This window comes from Polyodon spathula, chromosome 6 (assembly GCF_017654505.1).
Source record: "Polyodon spathula isolate WHYD16114869_AA chromosome 6, ASM1765450v1, whole genome shotgun sequence".
In the NCBI taxonomy this organism is placed as follows: Eukaryota; Metazoa; Chordata; class Actinopteri; order Acipenseriformes; family Polyodontidae; genus Polyodon; species Polyodon spathula.
In genome coordinates this window covers 24888510-24909613 of record NC_054539.1, presented here as the reverse complement: position 1 = coordinate 24909613, position 21104 = coordinate 24888510, and the positions used below count along the sequence as shown (strand labels likewise).

Genomic DNA, 21104 nt, shown 5'->3' with positions numbered 1-21104 from the left:
GTTTCAAACAATGTATCAGTTTATGATATATTGGATCCAAGCTAAAGTTTATTTTTTTGGTCCTTTTCCATTTTTTTTCCATTAGTGTTCACAACACAGTTTGCAAGTGTACTCGGTTCATTTATATAGCTTGTAAACCAGATGTGTACAATTTCCTGCAAGTCATCTCGGTATCATGAAAGATGGCAGCTTTGATGTATTGCTCTGGTTTTTAATAGCATGTTTTAGATTCTTACATGTTGCTGTGGAAGAAAGCACTGGGGGAGCACTTGGCTAATTTAATTGTAGATTTATTGAATGCCTATAGTAAGAGAATAGTGCAGTCTTCAGTTACGCAATACTGCACTGTTCTTCTATAGGATTTAAACAAAGTAATTTGAGAAAAGTATATTTTTGCTCTACTTGCTGTACATGAAAAATATTTACTTTTGTATCCCGTTACCTTGTATCGTTCATTACCTTGTATAGTTCATTTCAGACCCTATTAAGTCTTGCTGTCAAACCTAAGTGGATGCCTTACTGTTCCTAAAATATTTTTAACGGGTAAAATAGAATAGGATAAGTCTTGTTTGTCCATGTATGAGAAGTGCTTATAGATGATACCTTTAAATAGAATTGCACCTTATATGTGATACCTTTTAATAGGATCATCTGAATTTGTACAGCATATTAAATACACTAGCTTTCAAGGCCACAAAGGTGTCTTCAGTAGCGAAAAATGTAAACTCAAGTTGAAGAATGTTTACTGATCTGTAAGAGAAACTTTAAGTTTCCACATCTCACCTGCAAGACATTTGTGGCTAGTTTGTTTAATATGCATATTCTTTTGTTTACTATGTATATTTACATTAAGAGTTGAGGTAAAACTATAATAAACTTTTGTTGTTATATGTATATGTAAACCAAGGTAGGGCAACTCTAATTCTGAATGGCCATTCAACACCAAGTTTATTAGATATAATGGGTCAATTAAACAATGAAGAATAAGTTTTGAACAAGACCTGGGGGTATATTTTCCCTTTTGGGTAACTCGTTGGCAAATTACCCTCACCATGTATTACACGAACAATATGCCCACAGTGGCAAACCAGGCCCCTGGTCTGTAAGGGCAAGAGTTGTCAGTTTCCATTGTAATCCAAACCTGAATGCATACCAGTTTTTAGTTTGTTTTATGTAGTTTATAATTAACAAATTTAAATTATGCGTTAATTAAAAATCCCACTCCTGATTGCTTAATTACGATTTAGAAATATTCAAGGACATTGCACACAGTGGCATACATTTCCCACTATTGGCAAATTTGCCCCCAATGGAGAGACACAAAAGTCCATCCTTTTTTTTTTTTTTTTTTTTCAAAAAAACAACACAACTCTTAATTTTGAAAACATACGTAAGAATGGTTTGCAATGAGTTAATATGGAGAAAAAGATATTGATGTAAGCTATTCCCAAAGGAGACATATCAACGTGACTTAGTATCCATTTAAGACCTGACACATGTTTTAGGCACTTAAAGCTCTTAAGGGTACCTCAAACTAATTTCCTTTATCAATGGTTTGAGTTAGCTGGCAATATTAAAAATACAGTATATGCATATTACCTTTAGTCCTGAGTTCAAGGTAAAAAGCTTGTGTGGTCACTGAGGAAGTAACAGGAGTGCAATTCAACTCCCAGCTGCTATTAACAATGTTCAAAGCACAATAATATAGTAGTTTCAGTGGTTATACAGTAGCGGTGGTGGGTTTAGGCTTGTAATGGTAGCCACAATTTCATATGGTCATTAAAGATTATTGCTATGCTGTAAGATAAGACTACCTGAAAGTAGAGCTGTCTCTCTTGATTTTCAGTTGGTTGTCCGGTACATGAAATTGTAAATGCTTGTGTTTTTTAAATTTTTTTAAATTTTTTTATTTGCCGACACCTTTATCCAAGGCGACTTACACATGTTACAGTGCAGTACATTACAGCATTAAAACAATTTATATCTACAATGACATAGTAATAATGCAATAGTGCAAGGATAGTATATCAGGTTAGGATCCAGTAATGTGGTGCTTAGGTCATGTGAATGGAGGAGGGGTAGATTATGAGGTCTACAAGTGCAGTCTTGTGGAGGCGGCGAAAGGCATTGAGAGACGGAGAAGTCTTGATGTTCTCCGTTAGCTGATTCCACCATAGAGGGGCTAGGGAAGAGAAGGTGTGGGCATGGGAGGATGGAGAGTGGAAGCCAGGCATGACCAGTTGGCTAGTAGAGGAGGAGCGAAGAAGGCAAGAGGAGGTGTAGGGAGCCACGAGGGATTGATGGTAGGAGGGGGCCATGTGGTGAAAAGAGCTGTAGGCAAGGACGAGGGTCTTGAATTGTAGAGATAGGTAGCCAGTAGAAGGTATGAAGCAGAGGGGTAGCATGAGAATAGCGAGGTTGGGAGTATACAAGACGAGCAGCAGAATTTTGAATGAGATGAAGGGGTTGGATAGCCGAAGCAGGGAGACCAGCAAGGAGAGAGTTACAGTAGTTCAATCTGGCGAGAACCAGAGCTTGGACCAGGAGTTGAGTAGAGTAAATAGTGTAAATAGTGAGAAAAGGACATATTCGGTAGACATTGCTAAGAAAGAAACAAGAAGTACGTCTCAGGTAAGAGATGTGTTGAGAGAAGGAGAGGGGGGGGGCAGAAGTAACACCTAGGTTTTTAGCAGATGGAGATGGAGAGAGAGTGACACAGTCAAATGAGAGACTGAGATGCAGGGGTTTGACAAAGTGCCCGCCCCTGTGTATTATCTGTTATATGTTGCGTGTGGTGTGTTAAATGTTGGTGTATAGTCATTGGTACACGGGATATAAATGGGCCTGTGTTTCACGTGTGTTTAAAATGTATATTTGTATTTAGGCACGAGGATTGCACAGCACTTCACGTACAAGTAAAAGTAATAATATGTGAGCACAGGGAATTGCACTTTATTAATTCACGTGCAGTTGTACCGAGACTCCAATTGAATGATTGATTAGCAATCAAGTCTTGGTACAGCTGCATAAAAGCAACATGTTTTCACCCACTCGCAGTTGGGTGTTCGGTGAGTGGAGAACGGGAGAATTAAATTAGAATTAAATATCAATTGCCACTGCTTGCTGGTGGGACCAGCACGATACTTGTTTATTTATCTGCTCACCGTGTTTGTTAGTGTGTCTGTCCGTGCACCTTGTTTGTCTGTATAGTCTGTTTTGTGTATCTATTTATTTTGGGGTGGAGTGCCCTGTCCTGTTTCTGTTTGTTTAACCTGTTTTATTTACAATAAACCAGCGCAAGCAAGCGTCCCCATCATTTCAATTCATCCGTCCTGTGTTTGGTGTATTTTATTTCCTGGCTGACGCCTCCCACTTCGGCCGTCTTTGTGACAAGGGGTCAGAGCTTTTAGGATTATAGCTTTTGAATAAAGACAAACGGGGTTCTGTCCTTGGCATTCCACAGAAACTGTCCTCCTCTCTGTAACAAACTCTCTCCTTTCTGCTGTGCTGCTTCCCTCTCCTCCATTCTAATTCTTCTTGACCTCCCCTCTGCCTTTGACATTGTCAGTCATGCTTTTCTCATTTCCTCTCTCTGATCTAGGAATCTCAGCCACTGCTTTTGTCTGTTTTTCCTCCTATCTTTCTAAACCTTTCTAATCATTCTTTTCAGGTTTCTTGGCATGACTCTGTCTCTTCTCCTCACCCTCTCTTTACAGGTGTACCTCAAGGATCTGTGTACTTCACTCTATACCCGCTCACTAGATAATCTTATCTCCTCTTTTGGCTGCTAATACCACCTATATACTGGTGATACTCAGATCTTTCTCTCTTTTCCTTCCTTTGACTCCCATAGCTCCTCCCGCATTTCAGATTCTCTCAGCAATCTCATCCTGGACACATTCACCACCTCAAACTCAACTTTTCTAAATCCTCCTTTACTTTCCTTTTCCTTCTCTTCTCTTCTCTAAACTCTCAATCTGTCTCCCTTGATACTATCAATCTTTCTCCTTCCACTAGAAACCTAGGTGTTATTTTGGATCCTTCCCTGACCTATTCTCAACACATCTCTTCAGTAACATGTACTTGTCATTTCTTTCTTAACACCTATATAAACTAAATTTTTCTATCTACTTATTCCACTCAACTCCTTGTCCAAGGTCTTGTTGTTTCTAGATTGGATTATTGCAACTTTCTCCTCACTGGTCTCCCTGCTTTGGTTATTTGCCCTCTTCAACTTATTCAGAATTCTGCTGCTCGTCTAGTATTCTCCCAACCCCACTACTCTCATGCTACCCCTTTGCTTTGCACTGTTCACTGGCTAACACTGGATAACGTTCATCATACTGCCCCTTCCTATCTCCAACCCATCATGTCTCCTTATATTCCCTCTCACCCTCTCCGCTCACCTTCTAATAGACGACTTGTTATACCTTCTCTTTACACTCCTTGCTCACTCCTTCTCTTCCCTTGTACCCCTGTGGAACCAACTACCTATTATTATTATTATTATTATTATTATTATTATTATTATTATTATTATTATTATTTTTATTTATTTCTTAGCAGATGCCCTTACCCAGGGTGACTTACAGTTGTATACAAAAAACACACATCAAGAATTACAGTACAATTAAGAGCAAAATACAAAATACAATGACTTCAGCTCTAATAAGAGCAAATACAAAACACAGTAAGATTTGATATTGGGGCAGTTCAAGAGCAGATATCAGTGTTGATAGTTACATCAGGGTTAGATAGGAGTGCAAGTGAAATACAAGATACTACCGATAGGGTTAAGTGCAGGATTAAATACAGTACAATATGGAGCAGATTAGTACAAGTTAAAGTGCATTAAAAGGCAGAGTGCCTTTATATTGTCCAGAAGGGAAGAGTCGAGTTTTACAGGTGTTGTCTAAAGAGGTGTGTCTTGAGGAGGCACCGGAAGGTGGTCAGGGACTGAGCAGTCTTGACATCCATAGGAATCCCTTGTTCCACCACTGCGGGGCGACGGTGGAGAAGGAGCAGGCTCTGGAAGGAGGGGAGCGTAGAGGAGGTACAGCCAGTCTTCTAGTGCTGGTAGAGGTTGGGTGGTGGTCAGTGGGGGTATAGGGAGAGATGAGGGTCTGGAAGTAGCTGGGTGCAGTCTGGTCAAAACATCGGTAGGCGAGTACAAGAGTCTTGAACTGGATGCGAGTGGTGATCAGGAGCCAGTGGAGTTCCGGATGAGCTGGAGCGGATGGGTGGCAGACACAGAGAGGCTGGCCAGGAGGGAGTTGCAGTAGTCTAGGTGGGAGAGTATCAGGGCCTGGACGAGGAGTTGCGTGGAGTAGTTGGTGAAGAAGGGTTGGATTCGTCGTATGTTGCTTGGAAAGAAACAGCAGATGCATGCTAGGGTGGAGATGTGCTGGGAGTAGGAGAGGCAGTGGTCCAGGGTTTCTCTGATATTTTTGGCCTAGGAAGAGGGAAAGAGCATAGTAGATTCCAGAGGAATGGAGATAGAGATCAAAGGAGGGGGAAGATGGGGAGGGAAGGAGATTCGAGGAGTTTGAGGTGATGTGAGAGCCAATATATGTAGCAAAAAATCCTGCATTATTATTATTATTATTATTAAAAATCCTGCATTATTATTATTATTATTATTATTATTATTATTATTATTATTATTATTATTATTATTATTATTATTATTTCTGTGTTTCCAGTATTGAAAAAGGCTAAACAAGTCTACAGAATGGAAGGGACTACATGTAAGTGTACTATATAGTATTTAATCATGCACGTAAAACCATATATGTTATTTAATTTTTTATCATCACATATCTGCCGTAGCCGTTTATCTGCCATGATCATCCTCTTCAGCAACGTTAGTTTATTATTGAACAGAGAAGATTAGTTCAGATATTGTAGATCCTGCCAAAGTTTTCATACACCGTGTTGTATTTGATCTGTGCACTGCACATCAAATAAATCCTGTTCGCCTGCGGGGCATATCAACTTCAGCCTCCATCTCGATCTCCTGCCTGTCACTCAGCAGCGAATGCACGCACCCACAAAGCAGACGGCTACTCTGTCACAAGCATTAATACCCTGTATCTCTCTAAACAAGGGATTTAAGGGAGCTCCCTAATAAAAGCTAAATCTCAAAACAAATATTGTGTGAATATAGTAATTGTTACAGCTGTGTATAATGGTATTTTAAGCAGGATTCGTTAATTCGCCTTTTTACATATGCACCCTTACTCTGGACCCATCACAGTTGGCTATGCGAAGGATTACTGTGGAGATATATATATAAACTAATAAAATGAAGAAAATAATTTTTAAAAGACTACAGTAAATCTTCTCCTGATTTTGAGTGTGTGACCAATTGGTTTTTGGACTTCAGTCTATAAATCAAGGTTGATTGATCGATTTGAGAAGAGATTAAGAGTAAGCCCAAACAGACTTTCTTTGTTTAAAGAAATATATATATATATATATATAAGACTCACGGGATATATCTGATAGATATAATAATATAATAAGAAGATATATAATATATATATATATATATATATATCTAGATAATGCGACGAGGATAAGATAGCTCTCTGATTTGACTAGATTGACAAGACAAAAATTATATATTTCTGGAAAGCAAGTGTTAAAAAATGAATGACACTTATTTTTACTTTCTGGTACTTAAAAGCTTAAAACATACAACGATATAGAGAAGAATGATAAAATAAAGGGTTTTTAGAGAACCATTTACTGGTACAGTAATTACTGGTGAGATGTTGATAGATGTTCTGTAACTAAAATATGCTGCCGTTTATGTTGCGCACTAGGCGGCGCTAAGTCCCAGTTTTCTGGACAGTGATGCATGAAGTGCTGTGGATAAAACAGTGTAGACTTGCAGTGTGTTTGTTCACTGTGTTCGCTCCTCCAGTCAATTGTGAACAGCGATAGTAGAGGAGGCAGGTCTCTCGCAATCTCCAGTGTTCTGTGTCTCCGCTTTCGGTTCAGATTCAGAACCTTCAAAGCAGTACTGGTTACTTGAAGGATGAAACGATAGTATACTGAAGCTGCACCCTCATTCGGTTACTGTATGTCTTTGTGCAGAGTCTGATTTGGGCTTTTAAAAAGAGACATTTACGTATTATTTTTTTCAGTTATCCACTCGGTTGGAAAGTGTAAATGTGTAAATGGCTGGAGCACAGCCTGGGGTTCATGCGCTGCAGCTCAAACCTGTACGTGTTTCTGAAAGCCTGAAGAAAGGCAACAAATTTATGAAATGGGATGATGTAAGTATACACGTAATACAAATGTGTTTTTTTTTTTTTTATTCTGCTTATACAAAAAAGTGCTTTAATACAACAGTAGTGACAACAATATACGCTATTCAACGCTTATATTTTTAAACCAGCATGTTTATTTTAGGGCAGGCTTACTGCAATATTGTTTATATTGCAAAACATAGCAGTAAAGAAAACCTTTGAAGATAAAAATTAAAAGTTGACCTGCCGCTGTGTTCTTATTAGTGGACCTTCATTTCTGTTAATATATTTCATTTTATATTTAATGTCTGATATAACATGAGGTGTGTTACAGTTGTTGAATAAACATTTTTTTTTTTAATTGGAAAAAAATAAATAAATAAAACATACATTACAGTAGCACGGTGCAAATAATTTATTAATATACAGTACAAGCGTAATAGTTAACTATATGTTTAGTCTGTACCGGTATATAACATTCAAGTTATATGATATAAATACACACATACATACAAATACAGTGACTTATGTCAAAGGTTACTATAGTGGTATGTTTTGACTTTTAAGTTTGCAGGTCAGTAAGAATGCAGAAAAGTATTGTGCTAGAATAAAACAAAACCAAACTGCAGTCAAAATAAGAGAGCTATCCAGTCCTGTCTGTAGCATCAGTTATATATGTGTGCGTGTACGTTTGCGTGTGTGTGTGTGTGTGTGTGTGTGTGTGTGTGTGTGTGTGTGTGTGTTATAAATGCTACTTAATTGTTTTAATTGTAACCAGAAGAAAAAAAAAAAAAAGAATATGGTTCAGCATCTGATTTAAGTGGTATATTTAATACAATATGTTGCATATTTCACTAATTTTCAACAGTACGGTTAACCGCATAATTATTCTTCTGGCGATACTATAAAATACAGTGTATAAGGACAAATTGATAGAATAACCACAATATCCAAGTGGTAGAAGATTATTGGTTTCACCTTTAAAATGCATTGAAAGGTGCAAGGAACTAGGCTAAATATAATGCGCACAGTGTGTAACCTTAATATCAGTGTCCTGCGAAGTAAAAAATCAATGTAAAACCAAGCTCATCTTTAGGAACAAAAACGCCAGCTTGTAAAATGCAAGGGATGTAAAGCTTCTCAGCCATGCAGTTTTTTATCAGCTTACACATTCTAAAAGTATGTTTTATAAAATACTGCTGATTTAAAACTTTAAGTCCTAAGCTTTTTATTTATTTATTTATTATTTTTTTTTTTTTTAAATGTAGCGCACGTTATTTTTGTTACACGTTGTGTTTAAAAGCAAATTAATAAATAACCCACACATATTAAAATAGTCAGTTCGAAACAAAATAACCTCAGTAAGTTTGAATTGTATTAATGGCTTCATTATTTCCTACCTATTCCTTTATAAAACTGAAAGCTGTTAAGATATGGCTGTGCCCTTGGATCTGAAAAGCCAACATGTAAACGTCAGTTGTGAAAAATAGCAGTGTCCCCTAACATCACAAGAACAGCAGTCTGAGTCTACATCAATCTAAATGTCGCCTCTCTGTTTCTACACAGAGCATATCTAATTAGGGAGACTGTTGGAGCATGATGAGGGCTTCATTTTTATCATTAGGGCTGCAGAGTTCTTTTTGTCACCTGAAGGGTTAGTGGCAGTGTTTTTTGAACAGCAGCATGGAGTCTGGTGGTTATTTCTAGTACCCAACAGCCCACAGTTTATAAAATCATTAGTTGAAACCAGTGTGTCATGTGCACCCACCAAATGAAGTAGCTGGTTTGGGCTTGTCATGCTGATATGTAACCTGATGTACTACCACAAATAAAAAAAAAAATGTTGAAGAAAATTTTGAAAAAGATCAAGATAGTCATGTAGGTTGTATATAGTTGCTGATATTTATCACCTCAGTTGATTATTTCAATTTTACTAATGCATTTGTTTTTATGACAGTTTTATTGCACCTTTTTAATCGGGTGCATTGTAGAACCCTTCTTGTTCTACCAGCAAACATTAAAGTATATATTATATATATATAGATATATATATATATATATATATATATATATTATATATATATATATATATATATTTAGTTTATATCTTAATTTAATCAATTAGGAAAAGACAGTTATATTTCATGTAACATTAGGTCCTTTCATTTTTTAAATCTGAGACCATCACTTCTGTGACATTACACACAAGGTCATGGCTAACCCGTAAAATAAATCCAGTATTTTCAATTGGGCTATGGGATATTCCCTATAAATTGAATGTCATGGTAGAATGAAATAGTGTAACATTATAATACAATTATATAAAATCTAATCCATGACTCTATAAATATAAAGTTCAGTAGGGGAGGCGTCATATTATTATTATCGAGGGATGTATATTGTACAGGTATTCAATCTTACCCATTCAAACTATGATAATCTATGCGCAAAATGTTGACAGTTGTCATGGCAACGGAAATGCTTATAAACCTATTTGCTCAATGGTTTTCGCAAGGCATTTAAATGAGGTGTCAGTCATGAGTTCAAGTTGCTTGTCCTTGTACAACTCAATTCAGCAAATGATTAATACAGTACATGATATAAGTACTGTTACAAATTTTAACATGTTGCATCTTCATTTGGAAAAAAAATCTAAATCATACAAATATTCAATCTTATATTTTACAAAGTCTGCATCTCCATAATTATATAAAAGAAATGCATGTGTCTGTTGAATTAAATAGCATAAACTCCATTGACTGACTGAAGAATGTCAAAATTGAATGATAACTTTTACCTCATTGACAAACATTCACAATTTTATATGTTTCCCTTCCAGGGTCCTTGGTTTAAGTCTGGTTGCACGTAAATTGTTTTTTTTTTTTTTTTTTTTTTGTGTGGAATCTTCATTTTAGAAATACTTTAAAATCTGATTGTACTGCGCTGTGATAAAGTGTAAACCATTTTAACTTTGATGTTGGAAGTGTTAAAGTGTCTATAAAACTAAAGTGAATTTGGCACAATTTGGAACAAGTAGCCGTTGGTGTTCAACACAGTGTCTGGGTTATTGGATTGTGTCCCTCACCTTTCATGAGCACTACATTCATAATCACAAAAACAAATAAAGAAAAAAGCAGAAACAATAATACTGTAAAACAACAATAACCAGTGTAACTCTCTGAACTCCTTTGAGAACCTGTTGCAGAAATCAGGTGTTCTCAACAGAAAAATAAATATATAAATCAATTCCAGTGTTTGGACCTCAAGTTAGACCAACTGAACAGTAACAATTCCACTTATACATTGCCATTTACTGTACCACAGACAATATCAGATGGAATAATTAAAAAAAAAAAAAAAAAGCTATGAGAGATATATATATATTCCCATTCGCAGTCCCTGGACAAACATAAAAACGAAAAAAGAAAACCACTTTTTTTTGCAGAAGGGAATATGATCGAGCATCACATAAAAAGATAGCAGTAACCTCACATCCCCAATAAGAACATCACTCCAAAAGACAATCTCATGAATACCCAAATCCAGGAAAAGAAGCATCCACACCTGGACAATTCTGTAATTACTATATATTATACACTATATATATATATATATATATATATATATATATATATATATATATATATATATATATATATATATATATATATATATATATAAAATACATTTCCCAGTTATATTTAAAAACAAACCAAAAAAAAAACATGTTTTACATTGTTATGTTGTTATTATCTGCCTAGTTTGATAATGCAACGGTTAAGCTCAAGTTACCCTGTGTCTTGTGTCTTCTCAGTTTCTTTCTCTTACTCATTAAAATGTTACTAGACTTGCAGGGTGCAACAGGGGTTCCTGTGAATTTTATATTTACTGCTTGTTTCACTGTTGCTAGGACTCCACTGTCGCAACTGCCGTTACTCTTAAAGTGGACCCAAATGGATTCTTCCTGTACTGGACCGATCAGAACAAGGTAAGAAATCTGAGCTTAACCTTTTACACTCAGACACATCATTTAAGCACAGTCTTAATAAAGGCTTTATTTTTAGTTTTATAGACTAGGTTTAGAATATAAAAGCATGATCTGACAGCTACACACTACACAGCTACATTGCCAAGATGCGGTATGCTGTTTGACATGTGGCTCGTAACAGTTTTCTAATTTTGAAACGGTGGTACTTGACAACTGGTATCTTCAACTCAGCTTGTGAGTAAATGCCTTGATATTCATCAGCAGGGCAGGCATAACTCACAGGTGGCGGCCCTCCAGTCTGCTGCATCTTTGCATTTAGAACAGCCTACACAGGTTTCAATATCTTATTTTAATTAGTACTTGACTGTGTTGATGGGAGGAATCAGGATAACTTCTGTTCTGTTTGCTGTAAACCTTTAGAACACTGCCCAGTCCATACAGTTCAAGTTTTAAATTTTAAACTAAAAACATTTTATAAAATAATTGTACCTAAGTTTAACTGTCTTGAGTCTTTATTTTTAAACCTCAACAACTGTAGTACGTTCTATTAAACTCGAAATTGGTACCAGTGGGCTTTATATCCTAGTACATCTTTAAATATTTTTAAAACAATATTATTTCTATAATTTTAATTATTGGTGTGTCTGTATTCTGTTTTATATACCTGACAATTACATATTACTGTAAACTGCATAGAATTGTGAAATTGAATGCTTACAACAAAATAAAATATGTCTATGTTGCTGTATTTATTATAATATTATTAATATTATCATAGTGGAGCTATTTAAAAAGAACACACACAGAGGAGAGAACATCACCAATAAGTGAGCTGATATATAACATATTAAATAATGTGTTGTAATAGAGAGAAGAAAATATGTTTTAAAGCAGTTTAAAAATGAGCATATCAAGACTGTAACATTGTTTTCTTCTTCATTTTATAGCCCGAAGCCGAGAATAAATTTAATAACTACAGAAGGGTTGCTGGATATTTTTAGAATAATCACCACATTAAGGAAAAAAAATAAATAAATAAATAAATAAATAAATAAAAACACACAGACAAAAAAACTAACAAACAGATTTACAAAGCCCAGGGCTTTCAAAGTCTGTCTATTTGTATAAGAGACTAGAGTGTCAGTTCAATTTTGATACTTGTAAATCAAGCCTGTGCACATGGTGACAAAAAGGATTTTGTCTGTTAAAAAATTCGTAGCTGTTGGATATTTTTGTCAAGGCTTGTCCTTTACTGGTTTTGATCAAATAAAGGGTCCCATTTAGAAAATCTGAAAGAAAACCTTTTTTTTTTTATTACTGATGTCTGTCTTAGAACAGTTAATCATTTTATTTATCTTGTCTGCCTACAAACAGCCCACATTGTTTTTTGCTTATTTAAATAATTCTGGGGTGGTTAAGCAGGTATCCTGTAGTTATTAAACAACTATTTTCAAGAAGAAAACTGGTAAAACATTTTTTTTTTTTTTTAATGTTGTTCTTAGTGTCAATAATACTTTTTCAAGGGCACATATATACTAGCATGCATCAACACTGTATTATTTATTTTGGCACACAACACATATTGTGACATACAAATTTGTATGTGGCACCCAATATGTTCATCATTTAATGTTAATTGTATGTGTATGTGTGAGATAGCAGGGAGGGGGTTAAAATCCTCCCTGCTTTAAAAACATGTGAAAATACACAGCTGGGTGAATGGGCTAAGGGTTTTTATTGTTTAATTTGTTAATTGTGTAATTGTTTAATTGTTTAATTGTTTAGTTATCCCCTGCACCTGGTGGTAATTGTAAATTAGAGCCAGGTGCAGGGTATTTAAGAGAGGCAGCCAGTCTGCTCAGGGCTACTGAGATGAGTCTGACTGTGTGAGTGAGCAGTTGTATTAAGGTATCGTGTGAAACGTATGTGTGTTGTTATTTGTGTGGTTTTTGTGGCAGGTAAACGGCTTAGCCGTCCTGCATGATAGTTAGGATCTTGCATCGAGTGTTTAGTTAGTGCTCTGAAGGAGCTAGGTGTTTGTTTTGTTTTATTTTGCTTATTTTTCTTATTGAAGTTGCGCATCAGCGCTATTTTTCTTTCAAAGTTGTGTGTGTATCGTGATTTTATTTTTTTATTTATTTATTTTTTTTAAAGGGAAAAGAACCCAAGCGGGTCTGTTTGGTGAGCTGGCCGTCACAGTATGTCAATGGTCTACTGGTTTTTACTTTTAGAAGACTGTTTTATATTTTAAGTCACTGGTGATGGTGCTTGTATTGTATTTAAGTACTGTATGTACACTACCCACCTCCACTGTTTGAGACATTAGATGTGCCTGTACTACACTTTTAGCTATATAATAATAGCCCCTCATTCAATCCAGACTCACTTATGTAAGATGTGTATTTTGGGGTTACAATGCTATACACTTGATGAGACCTAGCAATGGTGTCGTTCTACAGTAATCTCAGCTTTTTTTATATATTCTAGTCATATATTAATTTTGACTTAAAGTAGATGGCAGACTACAAAGATTAAGGGAAACAGTTTGTGAGCTTAATGTACTTTTATTTATAGAAACAAAACATTCTTTACAAGCAGTTTTTTTTTTAAGTGTGTACTGCATATTTGCCTAGTCTGTTAATATTCTCACAAGAATGATGGATGGAGCAATCATCAAAATGTCAGTAGCTAATAAATAGGCATTTAACTCACACATGTTGCACCTCAGTTTTTTTTAGACATGTTATTAGGAATGATTGGAGATTAAAATTGTACATTGTTTGCTTACCTCTGGATCTCCCAGCAATTGTGGGCTTTATATCCAAGATAAAAAAATACTAGTGGTGCAACACTTAAATCATTGATTAATGATCATCTGTCCTTAAATTTCCATAGGTTCAATTACATATTGGTGAATTGATGTGTCAAATTAGAACCCAGTTTGGGGTCTCCTGTTGCCGGATTGCATTAAAACCTTGTGTGCACTTCTTTTAGTGCTACAGTGGCTTGCGAAAGTATTGACCCCCCTTGGCATTTTTCCTATTTTGTTGCCTTACAAACTGGAATTAAAATTGATTTTTATTTGGATTTCATGTAATGGACATACACAAAATAGTCCAAATTGGTGACGTGAAATGAAAAAAATAGCTTGTTTAAAGAAATTCTAAATAATAAATAACGGAAAAGTGGTGCATGCATATGTATTCACCCCCTTTGCTATTAAGCCTCTAAATAAGATCTGGTGCAACCACTTACCTTCAGAAGTCACATAATTAGTTAAATATAGTCCACCTGTGTGCAATCTAAGTGTCACATGATCTGTCACATGATCTCAGTATATATACACCTGTTCTGAAAGGCCCCAGAGTCTGCAACACCACTAAACAAGCGGCACCACCAAGCAAGCGGCACCATGAAGACCAAGGAGCTCTCCAGACAGGTCAGGGACAAAGTTGTGGAGAAGTACAGATCAGGGTTGGGTTATAAAAAAATATCGGAAACTTTGAACATCCCACGGAGCACCATTAAAGTCATTATTAAATGGAAAGAATATGGCACCACAACAAACCTGGCAAGAGAGGGCGCCCACCAAAACTCACGGACCAGGCAAGCAGGGCATTAATCAGAGAGGCAACAAAGAGACCAAAGATAACCCTGAAGGAGCTGCAAAGCTCCACAGCGGAGATTGCAGTATCTGTGCATAGGACCACTTTAAGCCGTACACTTCACAGAGCTGGGCTTTATGGAAGAGTGGCCAGCAAAAAGCCATTGCTTAAAGAAAAAAATAAGCAAACACGTTTGAGGTTCACCAAAAGGCATGTGGGAGACTCCCCAAACATATGAAAGAAGGTACTCTGGTCAGATGAGACTAAAATTTAGCTTTTTGGCCATCAAGGAAAACGCTATGTCTGGCGCAAACCCAACACCTCTCATCACCCCGAGAACACCATCCCCACAGTGAAGCATGGTGGTGGCAGCATCATGCTGTGGGGATGTTTTTCATTGGCAGGGACTGGGAAACTGGTCAGAATTGAAGGAATGATGGATGGCGCTAAATACAGGGAAATTCTTGAGGGAAACCTGTTTCAGTCTTACAGAGATTTGAGACTGTGACGGAGGTTCACCTTCCAGCAGGACAATGACCCTAAGCACACTGCTAATGCAACACTCAAGTGGTTTAAGGGGAAACATTTAAATGTCTTGGAATGGCCTAGTCAAAGCCCAGACCTCAATCCAATTGAGAATCTGTGGTATGACTTCAAGATTGCTGTACACCAGCGGAACCCATCCAACTTGAAGGAGCTGGAGCAGTTTTGCCTTGAAGAATGGGCAAAAATCCCAGTGACTAGATGTGCCAAGCTTATAGATACATACCCCAAGAGACTTGCAGCTGTAATTGCTGCAAAAGGTGGCTCTACAAAGTAGTGACTTTGGGGGGGTGAATACTTATGCACGCTCAAGTTTTCTTATTTCTTGTTTGTTTCACAATAGAATATTTTGCATCTTCAAAGTGGTAGGCATGTTGTGTAAATCAAATGATACAAACCCCCAAAAAATCAATTTTAATTCCAGGTTATAAGGCAACAAAATAGGAAAAATGCCAAGGTGGGTTAATACTTTTGCAAGCCACTGTATTACGGTTGAAAAACAATGCCAGCGCTTTGCTAGGACACGCACTTAGGTCTCTCCATTCATATATACATTGGATATACCCTGTGTAAAATTAGTTGAGTTGCTTAACTGGGAAATCTGTGCATTTTTTTGCACTAAAAAGTGACAAGAAAACAACAAATATGTTTTATGTTCTGCGTAATCATTTAAAAAGTATGCCAATATAAAATCTATCGATTACCTTCTTTTGTTTAAAAGTATGTTGTTTGGATTATATGCCAATATTATATAAAAAGATGCTGAATTTAGTATGTTAGTTAAATTAGTCAGGATTTGTGAGATTAATTAAAAAGTTTTGATTTTCTTTCGACATAAAATGTTAACAGTAATGAACAACTGTAGTTCAGATAGAAATTACTTCTGTTAAAATATAGTATTTTTTATTATTATCACAATGTTAAAGGGACATGTGATATGGAAGCATCAGGGTTCTCACCAGGAATTTTTCTCAGCGTGGTGGTGGGAGGAGAGAGGGGCGGGGAAAAAATGGAGATCCTTGCAACCCTTTGTGGAAGTAGTTGTCAGCATATATAATATTCTATATCTATGGTTGTCAGTAGGTAGATTCAGAGTCTGCATCATAGGATGACATACTCCCTAGCAACGCATGAACTCCATTCTACGGAGGGGAAACTAGACTTTTGCCATAGTGTTATCGTTTCTGTCCGACTGAGAAACCTGTTTTTACCTTTAGAACATTAAGAATGGACTACAATTATTTGGATATAGTTAGTGCAATTTTTATTCTTCTTTCAACTGGATAGTCGTAGTTTATTCATATGAGTTGTATTGTATTATTTGTAGTTAAATTAATACAGGCTACTTATTGATTACTAAAAAAAGCTATATTAATAACCTGCATCATCTCACATTTTAAATAAACTTTACTGTGATCATGTGATTGTGGAGTTTTGCTTTTGTTGTCGTTGTTCCGATATATATGGTTGTTGCACCATTAAAAGACGTAGCGTTTGCTTGCAAGAATAAGTGGAAAACCTGTTTGTCGCTATTTTTCCATAGTTAAGGAATATGCACCATAAACGTATTTTTCCACTTATCGCAAGTAAAACTGGACATGTACTGTGTCCCATATGTTATAGTTTAAAACCTACATATTATAAGAAAATCTATCTGTGGGAAATTGAAGTTGTACACAAGGATTATTGTAAAAATGTGGAACTTCAGATATTTTTCTAAAGACCTTGAAATAAAAAAGATTGAATATCTCAAAACTGTTTGGAATACACATTACTGTTCTTCATCTGAACAATTTATTTATTTAACCCAGCTTGTTATGCTACGTTCACGCTAGCCGCTCGCCACAAGCGAAACATTTTCACTTCTGGCTCAACTATTTTTTCCCGAAGTTCGCCACATTGGTGAAGGCTTTGAAAAATGAACTTGTGTAAGACTGCCAGCACATGCAGATTGTTTAGTTTGATTTCATTTTGCCCAACGAAAGCGCTTTAGCTTGATCACATATCATATGCATGACAGAAATGTTGTGTTTGGTGTGAGGACAGAGGCTGTACTTAGAAACAGTCAGCGGATGGCGCTGCTTGTAAAAAAAAACTAAAAATGAAAACAACAACAAAAAAAAAACACATGGCATCCAAACGGAAAACAAATGTTATAAAAAAAAAATTGTACAGACCAATTACCAGAATCATGTTCCGAAAGATGTAGCCCAAGGAAAACCAGTCACCCATGCACACACAATTAAAATATGACTGTGATACTAGTCACAGGGAGGTGAAACAGTCATGGTTTCAAACATACCCTCTGGTCCCAAAAGAACATTTTCACATACGGCAAGCCAGAAACACACAGCTTCAAGATCTTCAAGATGTTTTTTTTTTTTTTTTTCCCCTGTTGTTTGCTATCTCTTTAAAATGTGTTGAAATATATTTTGGATATAGTAACAGAGTGGATTCAAAAGAGGAATAATTTAATAAAACAATAAACACATTTATTATTTAAAAAAAAAAGAATTGTCTCACTATGATTTGTTGAGTTTTAATATCAGAATCGGTGCAATATTACGGTCTGTAGTCACAAGTGAAAGAACACAGTAAAAAAAACTTTTTTTTTTAAATAGAATCCTACTAATATTATTAATACACTCTTGTGTAATTAGAGCTGTGGTTGGTCAGGGAGGCATTAATATTAACACAGAATAATAGCACTGAGCTACTCAATCCACCGCGCCACATGCCCCTCTGGCTCCCTCTAGCAAATGTTGAATGGTAGCCCCCAGAGCTAGTGAAGGAAGTGGTGCACTGCCGCTACCATTGAGAGCAGCTCCCTCTGGGTGATGCAGTACAGCTCTCTGCTTTGTTCAGGGACTGGCTGACGAATGCCACCACTCGTTCAGGTGAGTGGGATCAGGGGGCAGCAGTAGAGGTGTCTGGGTCAGTGCCTCCTGCAGGCTGTCAAAGGTTGAGGGAGGCAGCAATAGGGGCAAAGCGGGTGATGAAGCAGCAGTAATAAGAGGCGAGCCTCAGGAACCTCCGCAGCTGGCGTTAATCTGAGGGAATGTACCAGTCCTGGACTGTGATTATCTTTGCTGGCTCTGTGCGGATGCCTTCTTCACTCACTCACCAGGAAGCTGATCTCCCACTGCATCAGATGGCGCTTGTCCGGGTGTAGCTTCAGGCCGGCTGGCTCCAGGTGCTGCAACACCTCGAGCCTGGAGCATAGAACCTCATCAAAGGTCAGCCCGTGTACCAGCAGATCGTCCAGGTACACAAGGCAGTGCTGTGATGGGACCCTGTTTAAGGCTGTCTCCCATCAGCTGCATGAACATGGCAGGTGCATTACACAGCCTGAACTTCATCACCTTGAACTGCCAGAGCCTCTGGTGGGGAAGTCTTGGGCTAGGCTACAGGGGTGAACTCCACTTGCCAGTACCTGCTGGAGCCATCTACCAGGACTCGTCATTGTGGGGCAGGGGGTAGGAGTCTACGGGTGACTCCATCAGATGTCGGTAGTCCACACAAAATCGTCGCTCGCCGCCCTTATTTGGGACCATGATGACAGGCGCAGCCCATGGACTGTCCGACAACTCGATGAGGTCCGCCACTCGCCCAGGACCCTGTCTGCTGCTTCTTGCTGCAGCTTGACTGGTGCTGTGTCCCCTCACAGCTACGGCACCAAACGGCATTCACTGCCACTAGAGGTGGAGCTTGCCAGTCTCTGCAGGGTTGGCCATGGTGGTTCATCCACTGCAGGGGCAGGGCCCTTCTACTGGCAACTCCCGGTGACACTCTGGCTGGTTCTTGAAACAGGCCGGGCTGACTGAAGACAGATGATGGTGGAGCTTGCTGGCCTCTGCTGGGGTGCCCAGGGGGTGGCCGGTTCCCCCGGTTTGCCCACCGCAGAAGTCAGGCCCTTCTGAAAGCAGCTGTCGGTAGCACACTCAGAAATTGATTCTCACCCCTGACTGAACCACGCCTGGATGGCTGCAACCCAAACTCAGAATAATTCTTCGAGCTGGATCACCATGACCTGCTTCACCCTAATTGGCAACAGACCCCCAGTCATTGTGCACAGCTGCACGGTAGTATATTCCAGGTGGTGCTAGCAGCTCCCAGTGGACATGGAAGTGGCAGAAGTCCCCCACCGTCGTTCTCCCTACAACTACAGCTGGGATCAACAAAGCGATGCAGGAGGTGGGCGGAATGTCAGCTGCTTCTGGAGGTGAGCTGAGCCCCACTCTCCCGGCTGTGCTGTTGGATGATATTAGTCCTGCAGGGGGTTCTGGAAGCGGGCCTCTCTACTCGAGCACAGAGTCGTTTTCTGGGATTGGGAAACTTCTGTCGGGTATTGGTGTCCAGACTGGCTGCAGTTTCAGCAGAGCTGGCCCCAGGAGCTGGAGCACTGGCAGCTGCTGGTGGTGAGTGGGGAGTCAGGACAACGCAGGTATGCTGCTGTTGGCTTCCATCCTGCCACACACATCCCACAGTGTTGGGTTTGGCAAACAGCAGATTTGCTTCTTGTTGGTTTCTCTTCAGCCGTCACTTCCCGCTCCTTTCTTTCTCCAACTTTCTCCAACCACGATGCTAGGCTGGCCAGGCTCCCTCCGAGTTGACACAGGCAGTGTATCAGCCTGAGTTTCACTGTCTCTCTCGATCAGCCAGGTTCCCAAAGTGGCGTGCATGAGCCTTGGTCAGTACTGTATAGCTCCCCTGGTTGTCAGGTGAAAGGCTCAGTAGCGCTAGCTGTGCATTCCCTCTCAGCGTCCGGGTCAGACGGCTCGCCTTCTCTGCCTCGCTCCAGCCATGCAGTATGCCCAGCAACTTGAGCTGCACATGAAATGCTTCCCAACTGCCGGACCCATCAAACCCAGGTGTCTTCACTGCAGCTGCTCGTGCTCTCACCTTCTCATCTGATCTGTCCCCCGCTGCTTCCCGCTGGCTGTGCTTGTCCCGCTTCTCCCTGATGGCTTCCTTCTCGGCAGTGTCCACTGTGGCTCTGCTCTCCACCTCCAGCGCAGCAAACTGTTCACACAGCCATTGGCGAAGAGTGCCACATTCTACTGCTGACCACCCGGTCAGTGCCGGTGTGTTGGCTCCAGGCACACTTTCCTCTGTCTCCTTTTTGATGCTCCAGAATTTTCGCTACAGCCCACTTCCTGAGACCAGTGTAGCATACCAGCTATTTGGAGAGAAGTAACAGAGGAGACGTGAAGAGATGCGAGTCCAAATGGCAATTATTTTTTTCCATAGACACAGTGGACCTAACTCAGGCAGCTGTTCCACAAGACCTTCAGCTAGCTTTCCATACACTCCTGAGGAGCTTGCAGGCAGCCCATAAATAGCCTGTAGCCCACCAACAACATTTCAACAATGTAATAATTTAGCCATCATCCCTGGTTTCTGCCCAGGTGTACCCCTCTGTCCCCTGAATCCCTAGGATCCCCTGAATCCCCTGGCTGCAAGGGGTTACTGACGGTACAGAGTTACACCAATGTATATATATTAGAGGTCGGTCGGCACAGATAGAAAAGTCAGAACCTCGTACCTGCCATGAGAAATACCCAGATCTTTTTCGGGTAATAATAAAAAAAAACAAAAATAAAAAATAAAAAAAAAAACACAAATATTAATGGTTTACGTGCATGATACATATTTAAATACTATATAGTACACATATGTTTAGTCCCTTCAGATCTGGAGACTTGTCCTTTT

The 21104-nt window shown here is 38.6% G+C and overlaps 1 protein-coding gene across 1 annotated transcript in view; it reads left to right on the top strand.

Annotated features, from left to right (window-relative positions):
* The first annotated feature begins 6933 nt into the window (after positions 1-6933).
* LOC121317660 (1-phosphatidylinositol 4,5-bisphosphate phosphodiesterase beta-1-like) overlaps positions 6934-21104 on the top strand; it is a 330252-nt gene continuing 316081 nt past the window's right edge. The window contains exons 1-2 of the mRNA XM_041253828.1: positions 6934-7283; positions 11167-11244. Of these exons, the coding sequence (XP_041109762.1) occupies positions 7185-7283; positions 11167-11244 (177 nt within the window). The 5' untranslated portion in view covers positions 6934-7184. The remainder of the gene's footprint in view (positions 7284-11166; positions 11245-21104) is intronic.